The 10,290-nt window shown below is 63.5% G+C and overlaps 1 protein-coding gene across 1 annotated transcript in view; it reads left to right on the top strand.

Moving 5' to 3' along the window:
* Positions 1-10,290, top strand: part of IGHMBP2 (immunoglobulin mu DNA binding protein 2) — a 17,013-nt gene that overhangs the window by 5,103 nt on the left and 1,620 nt on the right. The window contains exons 3-11 of the mRNA XM_045297143.1: positions 1,150-1,536; positions 2,634-2,834; positions 3,792-3,939; positions 6,062-6,236; positions 6,904-7,083; positions 7,377-7,495; positions 7,938-8,032; positions 8,838-8,961; positions 9,689-10,283. Of these exons, the coding sequence (XP_045153078.1) occupies positions 1,150-1,536; positions 2,634-2,834; positions 3,792-3,939; positions 6,062-6,236; positions 6,904-7,083; positions 7,377-7,495; positions 7,938-8,032; positions 8,838-8,961; positions 9,689-10,283 (2,024 nt within the window). The remainder of the gene's footprint in view (positions 1-1,149; positions 1,537-2,633; positions 2,835-3,791; positions 3,940-6,061; positions 6,237-6,903; positions 7,084-7,376; positions 7,496-7,937; positions 8,033-8,837; positions 8,962-9,688; positions 10,284-10,290) is intronic.

Here is a 10,290-nt window from a genome sequence, read left to right as displayed (position 1 = left end):
GGGGTGGCCTGTGTGTCATGTGACCCGGCCAGCAGGGTCAGCTCCTTGGACTGCTGGCCCCCTGTCTCTCTGACCCTACCCCACTACAGCACCCCTGTAGACATCCAGTCCCTGACCGGGCTGGCCACCCTGGGGGTCATGGAAGCACAGGTTCACTTGTGCTTGCTTACTGACCCGCAGGGAACAGTTTGACCACTCCGTGTGTCCACTCCAGAGTGCTGAGTAAGCACAAGTCAGACGCTGCTTCCCCGCTCAGAGTCGTCCGTCCAGCCTGTGGCTAGAAGTCCGCCCTCGCCTTCCTGCCTGCCCTAGGTGTCCCTAGGGAGCGTGCCTGCAGTGGACGCTCCGCTCCGTGGCAGGGTTCTCGAGTCCCGAGCACTCAAAGCCATTGTGCTCTGGGGCGCAGCTCAGCATTGCGTCCTGGAATGCTCCGATTGCGCTTCTGCCTGCGAGCACTGGCTCAGGGCACGTGTGCCAAGGAGCACTTGGCATGCGTGTTTTGAAAAAGGGAGCCGTGGTCATGTAGTGGTTACACGTTGGGCTGCCAACCCCAGCCACTCCGCAAGAGAAAGAGGGCTTTCTGCACCATGAAGAGCTCCAGTCTCGGGAACCCACAGGGCACTTCTACCCTGTGAGCCGTGGGGTTGCTGCGAGCGGCGTCCACTTGAAGGCAGGAGTGTGTTCAGTCTGGGGTGTGAGTAAGCTCAGTGGGACAGCACTGGTGCCTCTTTTCAGTAGCTTTCGAATGTCAGATCGTCGGTTTCTGATTGGGTAACTCCCGGCCATGACGCAGCAGGTCAGTCAGGCACCAGGCTGCTAACCGGAAGGTGAGCAGGTCAAACCCTCTCTTCCATCTCCAGAGAGACTCCCTGCCGTCGAGTCCACGCTGACTCAGGGCGCCCCTGTGGGTTTCCGAGCCGGCCACTGTTGCCTGGGGTAGAAAGCCCAGCTTTCCCCACGGAGCCGCGGGTGGTTTTGAACTGCCGCTTGTGTGGACCGTTACCACCGGGGGGCTTTCTAGAGGCTCAGACACGTACACCCTCGGGAGCCCACAGGACAGGTCTGCGCTGGCCTGCAGGGTCCAGGGGCGGTGGCGTCTCCCTATCTGTGGTGTGGCTCGGTGAGGGGTGTAAATGGTGACCGTGCCAGCGGCTCACCGACAGGCTGGGACCTGGAGGCCATGCAGGCACTTCTGGAAGAAGGGGCGGGGCACCCTGCTCCTTGTCCTGGTCCTGCCAGATTTACCCGGCACGGGTCGGGCTGCCCTTGGGGTGGGGGTGGACACTGCCCCTTGGACGCCTTGTGCTGGTTCCCACAGGGGCACACTCCGAGAGGAGGGGCCGGGCTCTGACCGCTGTCTCCTTCCCCGCAGCCCCGCTGACCTTCCAGAACCCCTGCCTGGACGCCTCCCAGAGAGAGGCAGTCTCCTTCGCGCTGGCCCAGCGGGAGCTGGCTGTCATCCACGGCCCCCCCGGCACCGGGAAGACCACGACAGTGGTAGAGGTCATCCTGCAGGCCGTGCAGCAGGGCGCCAAGGTGGGCGGGCCCTTGGAGGGGCTTCTGGAGGACGGGTTAGAGCAGTGGGGGGTTTTGACGACGCACTTATAAAACAGGGTTGGGAACTGCTGGGTGGGTGCGGGAAAGCACCAATCTGCCCAGGAGGTGGGCCCCGTGTGTCCTTGACCGTGCAGAAACTAACACGCCCACAGGGGTGACCAGCTGACCTGCCTCTCCAGGCCTGGCCCACAGCGGGGGCACCATGTACCACAGGGAGCATGAGTCCTGAGTGGCACACTGGCAGTCCGTCACCCCAGATAGCCAGCCCCACGTGATGGAGCCTCGGGGTGGGGACCTCTGGCTGCACCCCCCTGTCACCTCGAGCCGTTCAGTCTGTCAGACGGCACCTTCACTGGCTCGGCGATGTGACAGGTGCCTCCCCCCATTATTTCAGAGTACAGTTTACACCCTCGCCCCGCGGCCCCCCTGTACCGAGAAGTCACTCGGCCCTCCTGGGTGTTGTGATGACTCACACCCACTGCCATCACGTCGATCCCACCCTTCTCCCGCCAGCGGTGCGCTGAGGGCCTGCATCTTGACGGGAGCAGACGGCTCCTCTTCCTCCCGGGGAGCAGCTGGAGGGTTTGAACCACCGAGCTTGCCGTCAGCGGGTGCCTAGCCCGTGGTGCCACCAAGGCTGTAGGTGCACACATATGGATAGATATATGTTGGCACCCAGATGCCTGCCAGATAGATACCCTATTGGTGCCAAGTCAGTGCCAGCTCCCTGCACCCTGTAGGACAGGGCAGGGCCACCCTGCTGGACTTCCCCCTGCTGGGGGTTAGCTGCTTAATCACCACGCCACCAGGGCTCCCTGTGCTTTCGTGGTGTCTTGAGTTACACGTTGTGCTGCCAGCCGCAAAGTCGGTGGTTCTAACCCGTCAGCCGCACCCTGGGAGAAAGACGAGGCACCTGTGCTTGTGAAGACGGGCATCCATGGAAACCCGAGGCAGCAGTGGTGCCCTGCCCTCCAGGGTCGCTGAGGGTCGGAGCGGACTCGGAGGGGCCACTGGGGGCTGAGTTTGGGTTTGGGGGTCTGGCCAGCCGTGGTGTGAGCCGTGTGCCCCTCCGCCAGGTGCTGTGCTGCGCGCCCTCCAACGTGGCGGTGGACAACCTGGTCGAGCGCCTGGCTCGCGGGGAGCGTAGGATCCTGCGCCTGGGGCACCCGGCCCGCCTGCTGGAGGCCGTGCAGCACCACTCCCTGGACGCCGTACTGGCGCGGAGCGACGGCGCCCAGATCGTGGCCGACATCAGGAAGGACATCGACCAGGCCCGTGTGGGTGCCTCCCCGGGGCCCCGAGGAGCGTGGGGTCTGCTGATCATTTCATCCCCTGGAGTTGCTCTTTCTTACCATTGCTTAGTCTCCTCGTCGTGAGCTTCACGAATCAGTGATGTCTCTAGTGGTTTCTCTCTGTCCTGGGGGACCGCATGCCCAGCTAAGCATGGGTCAGTTTGCAGTCTCTACAGGGACCCGGATGCTGTTCTTCAAGTTGTGAAAGCCCTCTCTCTGCCCTCCTCTGAGCTGCTCTTCCCCACGAGCAGCCGCTCATTGGCCCCGAGCTGCCCATCCACTCTCCGCTCTGCTGGCGGCCCCTTTGATCCCCTGTACCAAACTCAAACCACACCCATTGCCGCCAAGTCCATGTCGACTCACGGGGACCCTGTAGGGCGGAGCAGGACTGTCCCTATGTCATCCGAGGCTGGCAATCCTTACTGGGGCAGACAACCTCCTCTTTCTCACTCAGACCTGCTGGGGGTTTCGTACTGCTGACCTTGCAGTTAGCAGCCCAACGCATAACCCACTGTGCCACCCGAACTTCTTACTGTCAGTGTCACAAAAGCACAAGGCAGGCATTGTGCGCAAGTTAAGCGGAAATGTCGCTTGATTTTAAAACCTTGGGTCTTTGAGGTTAAAAGGTTACAGGTGGATCACAGGCCAGTAGTTCAGGGGTTGGTTTATCAAGCCTCTTTGGCTCCAGAAAGTCTGAGTTCCATGAGGATTTGGAACTCTGGGGACTTGACTGTGTGTGTGTGTGTGGGGGGGGTGTCCCAGGCGAGGCGCCCATGTGTGTCAGCTGCTCCTGCAAGAGAGGCGTGTGACATTGGAGAGCGACTGTCTCCAGGGCTCCGCCGAGCTGGGGACATGGAAAGCAAACCCCAGCCCCCACGAGTGACCATGAGCAGAAGGTGTGTGAAGCCAGCTTGGCGTGACTCTCTGTGCGTCCCTGTGCAGGCCAGAACCCAGAAGGCCCAGGAGAAGAGAGAGCGCGGTCATTTCTGGGCCGAGGTCAAGCAGCTCCGGAAGGAGCTGAAGGCCAGGGAGGAAGCGGCCATGCTGGGGGTCCTGTCCGCGGCCCGCGTGGTGCTGGCGACCAACACAGGTAAGCGCGCTGCCCTCCTCCCCCTGCTGCTCTCCACAGGACCAGCCGGCTGAGCCCACCAGCTGCTCCTGCAAAGATTGACTTCCAGCTGTGGAGCCCCAGGGAGGGTCCGGCTGCCCTCCAGGGCCGCTCAGAGCTGCAATCGACCGCGGCAGTGGGTTTGGTCCTGAGGCTTGTCACGCTGGGTGCAGCTGCCGGTGAAGCCTCTTCCTGGGCCGGAGCCGCCCTTTGTGAGAATGTGTCTGAGTCTGCCTTCCACTTCCCTAATGCACAGGAGGAGAGAGGCCGTGTGTTAGACTGGGTGGACTAGAGGAACAAACCCAGTAACACTCACGTGTATGTATATATAAGGAGAAGTAGCTATACATCAGGAACACAACCCAGCCCAGTCCAGATCAAGACCGTAAGTCCAATATTAGCCCGTATGTCCCATACTAGTCCATACATTCCTCTTCAGACTCATGTAGCACATGCAATGATGCCGAGTGCAGGCAGCTCATAGGACTGGGTGAAAGCCTTGTGGATCCAGTGGCCGCGGCAGTGGCAGCACTGCCAGTACTCTGGCAGGTCCCAGCTGTGGCTCCACGTGGCTTGTCAGCAAGAAGGCTAAGCAGAGAGAGCGTGTGACCCGCTATCGGGGAGAAAGAGGAAGTTCCCAGAATCCTCATGAGAAGGCTGTGCCCACAGGAGGCATCCTCAGGCTGTGACCCGATGCTCAAGTTGACACGAGATGACGTTGCTGTCACAGACGGGTCTTCCCATCCTGTGGAGAGTTGCAGTCCCAGAAACCCACGGGGCACCTCTCCCATCCTGGAGGGCTGCAGCGAGTGGGCATGGACTCGGGGGCAGAGACTACAGGGGCAGGGGCTAGTCCAGGCCTCTCTTCCTCCTCATGCTGTGTTCTTTACGCAGCAAATCTGGCCCCCACTTAGTGATTCCCACAGCGGTGGTGCAGCGCTTGGTTGCTGATGGTTCAAACCCATCAGCTGCTCCCAGGAGAAAGACAGGCTGGGCTGTCCTAAAGATGACAGCCCCGGAGCCGCCGTGGGGCAGCTCCGCGCTGTCCTACAGGGTCCTGGTGAGCCCAGCACCACAGGTCACATGCCTCACCATGTGCCACCCTCCTACCTCTGTCCCCCGTCTGACTGCCAGAGTCTCTGAAGTGGAGCAAACCGGCGTCTTTGCTAGATTTTGTCTCTCGTCCCCTCAGCTGTGAGCTGGTGGACGTAGAGTTGTCCATAGGACTCCCTTGCTGTCCCGCTAACAGGGAGCCCTGGTGGCGCCGTGGGTCAGGCTGCTTACCATGAGGCCGTCGTCCTGTGAAAGACCTTCTTTCTCCCTGGTAGGCTCTTCTTTCGTTCGAAACAAAAAGTAACATTAGCAGCTGGCCTGGTTCCAAAACAAACACACGCACACGGCCATCAGGTGGCTTCTGACTCACAGCGACCCTCTAGGGCGGGTCGAAGGTGCCCCTGAGTTTCTGGGACGGTGACTGGGGAGTGGAGAGCCCAGCCTCGGTCCTGCTGAGCCCTGGTTTCCAAGGGCCCGCCACCAGGACTGGGCACACGGGGGCGCCAGACACAGGTCGTTCGGAACGAATGAGTTCCTTGCCCTTGCAGCCTGTCGGCGGGTTGGATGGCTCGGTCTCCGGGTGATACAGTGATGTTCAGAACAGGGTGGGAGCCATGCTGCCGTGCTCCTGGAATTAGAGGCAGAATGCCCTGATCCGAGTCACATCTCATGGTGACAAGGCCCTTTGCTTTGGTCACCGGATCCCTGTGGATGCCTTCCAGGATCTGGGTACCAGAGATACCAGCGTCCTCCTGTCCAGAGGAGGCTCAGTCTGAAAGCTGGGACCTGTTCAGGACTGCAGGGTCATCTTTAAGGATGTCCCTTCTAGCGGTGCTGGCGTCCTCTGGTTGGGACCGTCCTCCGAGTCCACGATGCCGCCTCCCTCCCTCTCGGCTGTGCTCAGTGGTGTCTTTGTACCTAGAGTGGATTCTGCTTTCTTCTGTAGGCAGCCTCTGCCTCTAACTGGGGGTGTCTGGAGCGTCTACCTTTAGTGTGGTGGTTAGAAGCCAGAGCCTCCTGTGACGAGAACTCTGGGCTCCTGTTTGGACAGGCGCTTCCTCGGACGGCCCTCTAAAACTGCTGCCCGAGGGCTACTTTGACGTGGTGGTCATCGATGAGTGTGCCCAGGCCCTGGAAGCCAGCTGCTGGATCCCGCTGCTCAAGGCCAGGAAGTGCATCCTGGCAGGGGACCACAAGCAGCTGCCCCCCACCGTGGTCTCGCACGAGTACGGCTCCTCTGCTTGTACCCGCACCCTCCTCTGCCCGCTCCCCTTTCCTCCCCCGCATTGATTTGTTGGGACTTCTCTGCTCCCCCGGGGGGTGGAGGCGGGGGACGGGGGGTGGAGGGTCTGTGTTGCATCATCAGACCCTTGCAGGTGCTCGCTGGGGCCTATCGACCTAAATTAAATCTCCCCAGACTCCAGTGTGGGGGCACGGGGCAGGGGCAAAAGACAGCACAGTGCTTTCTACCCAAAGGGGGGAGGTTAGAATCACCGAGGAGTGCCTTGGAAGGCAGGCCTGACAAACTGCCTGAAAGGTCCCAGCCGTGAAAGCACCCCCGGGGGGAAGGTGTGTGAGGGGGGCCACTGGGCGTCGGGACCCCCTGGAGGGCAGCAGGTTAGTAAGACCTGCAGACCTGGTGTGGGCGGCCGAGCATGCGAGCTATTGTGTGGCTACCCTCCCAGTGTGTGCAGGGCCCTCCTGTAGGGCTCATAGACCCAGGGTCTCAGGCAGGAGACGGTGTGCCCTAGTTGCTTAGGCTGCCTCCCCAGTCCCCTGAGGCTGGGGGTCAAGGTGGTGAAGGGCCCCCAGGTAGGGTGGGCCTGCCCCTCTCCTCTGCCTGCTGGGCTCTGGTCTGTGTAGCCCGCTCAGCTGCCCGTGGTTCTGGCGCAGGGCTGCGCAGGCGGGGCTGTCGCTGAGCCTGATGGAGCGGCTGGCTGAGCGGTACGCGGCGCAGGTGCGGATGCTGACGGTGCAGTACCGCATGCACGGTGCCATCGCGCAGTGGGCCTCCGAGGCCCTGTACCACGGGCAGCTCGTGGCCCACTCCTCCGTGGCTGAGCACCTGCTGAGGTGAGCCATGTGCTTGGGTCCTGGGCCCCTGCCTCGCCTCCTGCCCCCACTGCCCGTCATAGGGGACGTTGCCCCCAGATGCCCGACTCTGACTCTTCAGAGCAGAGGCTGTGGGAGAGGAATGGGGGGGGGCCGGGGGGGGGGGGGGGGGGGGGGGGGCGGCGTGTCCATGCCGCTGTTTTGGGGACTCCAAGCCCTTTCCCTGCCGGGTCGCAGTGTGTGGGAGGCCTGGGGGCAGGGGTGTCGGTGCTGCTCTGCCCCGGGGCACTCAGGGCTGGTCCCCGCTGTGGCAGGGACCTCCCGGGCGTGGCCGACACCGAGGAGACGGCGCAGCCCCTGCTGCTCATCGACACGGCGGGCTGCGGGCTGTCGGAGCTCGAGGGGGAAGAGGAGCAGTCTCGAGGGAACCCAGGTGGGCTGCTCTCCCCAGAAGCCCCCGCGGAGGAAATGCGTGTGGAGGAGCGCTCAGTGACTACCCTAGCTCTGCCCCTGTGTGCATGCGTGTGCATCAGTCCCTACCTGATAGAGGCCTGCCAGATGCTCAGCTTGCAGGCTGGCGGTGGGCCCCTCACGATGTCGCTGACTGCAGGAGTGTCCAAGGAGCCCTGGTGGCACCGTGGCTAAGGGCTCAGCTGGTCCTCAAAAGATCAGCGGTTCGAACAGTGCCGACTTAAAAAGGAACCCCGTGGCACAGCAGTTAAGCGCTGGCTGTTAGCACAAAGGTTGATGGTTGGAATCCCTCTGTCCCGCCCTGGTCCCCGCAGTAGGATCAGCTCCTCCCTATGCATATACGCCCCAGCCAGGGGCTGCGGGGGCGGCTGTCAGCTGGACGCCTGCTGTCCGTCCCCCTCCAGGTGAGGTCCGCCTTGTCAGCTTGCATGTCCAGGCTCTGGTGGAAGCCGGTGTCCACGCCCGCAGCATTGCTGTCATCACGCCGTACAACCTGCAGGTGGGTAGGGTTTGTCCTTCCTGGAGGGGACTCGGGTGGGCCATCACCACTGCAGCCGGCTGCAGGACGTCTGTGCGTCCCACTCACTTCCGGTAGCTTGGGTGTGTGTGTCCTGTGTCCATGGCCCTGCTGGAGGGCCCATTGTGTCGATGGTGCTTCCCTTGGAGGTCTCATCCCTGACTGCCCGCCTGGTCGGGCCGTCCCTGCTTCCCCCAATGGCTGTGGCCCGGTGTGAGCCCTCAGGTCAGCAGCAGGGGCCCCCACGTGCTGGTGGCAGGTTAGCGACTGGAGAGCGGGCCCGGGTTTGATTCCCGGCCACGGCACCTCAGACACAAGCCTGTCTGTCAGGGGAGGCTGTGTGTTGCCCTGACACTGAACAGGTGTCAGCTAAGCTTCCAGACTAAGACTGGGAAGAAAGGCGTGGAGATCAGCCAGGGACAACCCTGGCTCACACCGTCCCCTCCCCTTGTGCGTGAGGCCGCCATCAGCCGGGCAGGCTCTCTGGCAGCCAGCAGCACCCACTACCTGGAGCAGCGGATTGCGGTGGGTGGGCAGGAACCTGGCCCCAATACAGCTGCCTCACGTGCCCCCCGGCTGTGAAGTGGCCGCCCACCCTGGCGTGCAGCCCGGGCACGGAGAGGAGGCTCCAGCCCAGCGAGTCCTGGGCTGAGAACAATAGGGTCCCGTGCTCCGGGTCCCCTGTTGAGAGCCTGTGAGGGGCAGTGTCCCAGGGTTCCCCAGTGGATCGGGGCCTGGTGCGCATGCGCGCCGCTTAGCCACACCCTCGCCTCATCTGTGTTCGCAGGTGGACTTGCTGCGGCAGAGCCTGGCCCACAGGTACCCTGAGCTGGAGGTGAAGTCGGTGGACGGCTTCCAGGGCCGAGAGAAGGAGGCTGTGATCCTGTCCTTTGTCAGGTCCAACCGGAAAGGTGCGTGGGCATGGGCAGTGCGGAGGGTGAAGCGCACACTGCTTGCCCGGGGCCCTCAGCAGACACCTGGCCATCTGTGGAGCGCACTTCTGCTCCAAGACACACGGGGGCGCCGGCGCGCTCGCCTCGGGACCTGGCGGCTTCCAGGGGTCTGGGGTGGGATGGGGGGCTCGGCCTGCTTGGGGGTGAGCGGGGCATTGAGGCGGGCCGTCTGACCTGGCTGAAATGTGCCGTGAGCAGGGCTGCGTGGGGGAGTGGGCGTGCCAGGTGGCAGGGGACGGGGGCCTCCGGGAAGAGGAGCGAGGGCCGAGGCCCGGAAGGTTCACAGCACCCAGCAGAGATGGGGCTGCCCAGACGCGGTGGGGGGAGGGTCTTGGCCTCTAGGTTGGTGTCTAGGCTGCCTCAACAGGACATCCCGGCCTCACCATGCACAGTCTGGGGGTCCGGGCGGCCGTCCAGCAGGATGCCTGGTGGGAAGGGGACGGATGCTTTGTTCTGGAATGTCGCCCTCCCCACTGGTGTCAGCGGGAGATTGGGGAAATTGGGCTCCACGGGGAGGGCTGGCATGCTTGTGTGGTGTGGCAGCCGCCGAGGCCCTAGCCTTGCTGCCCAGCGTGCAGCCGCGTGCGCAAAGGTGTGTGCAGACGTGGCATCCTTCCAGCCGCCTGGGCCGGGCCCGTCCTGGGCTAGGACCCGCACTCCAGCCCCGGCGCGCCGTCTGTTTCAGGCGAGGTCGGCTTCCTGGCGGAGGACCGGCGCATCAACGTGGCGGTGACCCGGGCGCGGCGGCACGTGGCGGTGGTTTGCGACTCCCGCACGGTCAGCAGCCACGCCTTCCTGAAAGCTTTGGTGGACTACTTCTCGCAGCACGGGCAGGTGCGCTCGGCCTTTGAGTACCTCGACGACCTCGTGGCTGAGAACTACACCCACGAGGGCTCCCAGGGCCCAGCCCCCCGGCGGCCTCCACACGGCGCGCCACAACAGGGCGCCCGGGCCGCCCGACCCTCCAGACAGGACCGCAAGAAGCCAGATGCCAAGCCTCCGGGCCCTAAGGCCACTTTTCAGCCCAGCCTCAACGGGGGCAGCCCGGAGGCGGCGGCGGAGGGACCAGAACACGAGCACCACTTCCGGGCCATGATCCAGGAGTTTGTGGCCAGCGAGGAGACGCGGCTGGAGTTCCCCGCTTCCCTGAGCGCCCACGCCAGGCTGCGGGTGCATCAGATCGCCGAGGAGCTGGGCCTGAAGCACAGCAGCGCCGGGGAGGGCAGGGCGCGGCGCGTGACCGTGAGCAAGGCTGCCCGGCCGGCCCCGCTGCCGGAGCCCCTGGGG

Source organism: Echinops telfairi, unplaced genomic scaffold (genome assembly GCF_000313985.2).
Source record: "Echinops telfairi isolate 266 unplaced genomic scaffold, ASM31398v2 ScPeMD7_7417;HRSCAF=8455, whole genome shotgun sequence".
Classification (NCBI taxonomy): Eukaryota; Metazoa; Chordata; class Mammalia; order Afrosoricida; family Tenrecidae; genus Echinops; species Echinops telfairi.
Note: the sequence above shows the minus strand (reverse complement) of the source record. Positions and strands in the feature narration are given on the sequence as shown.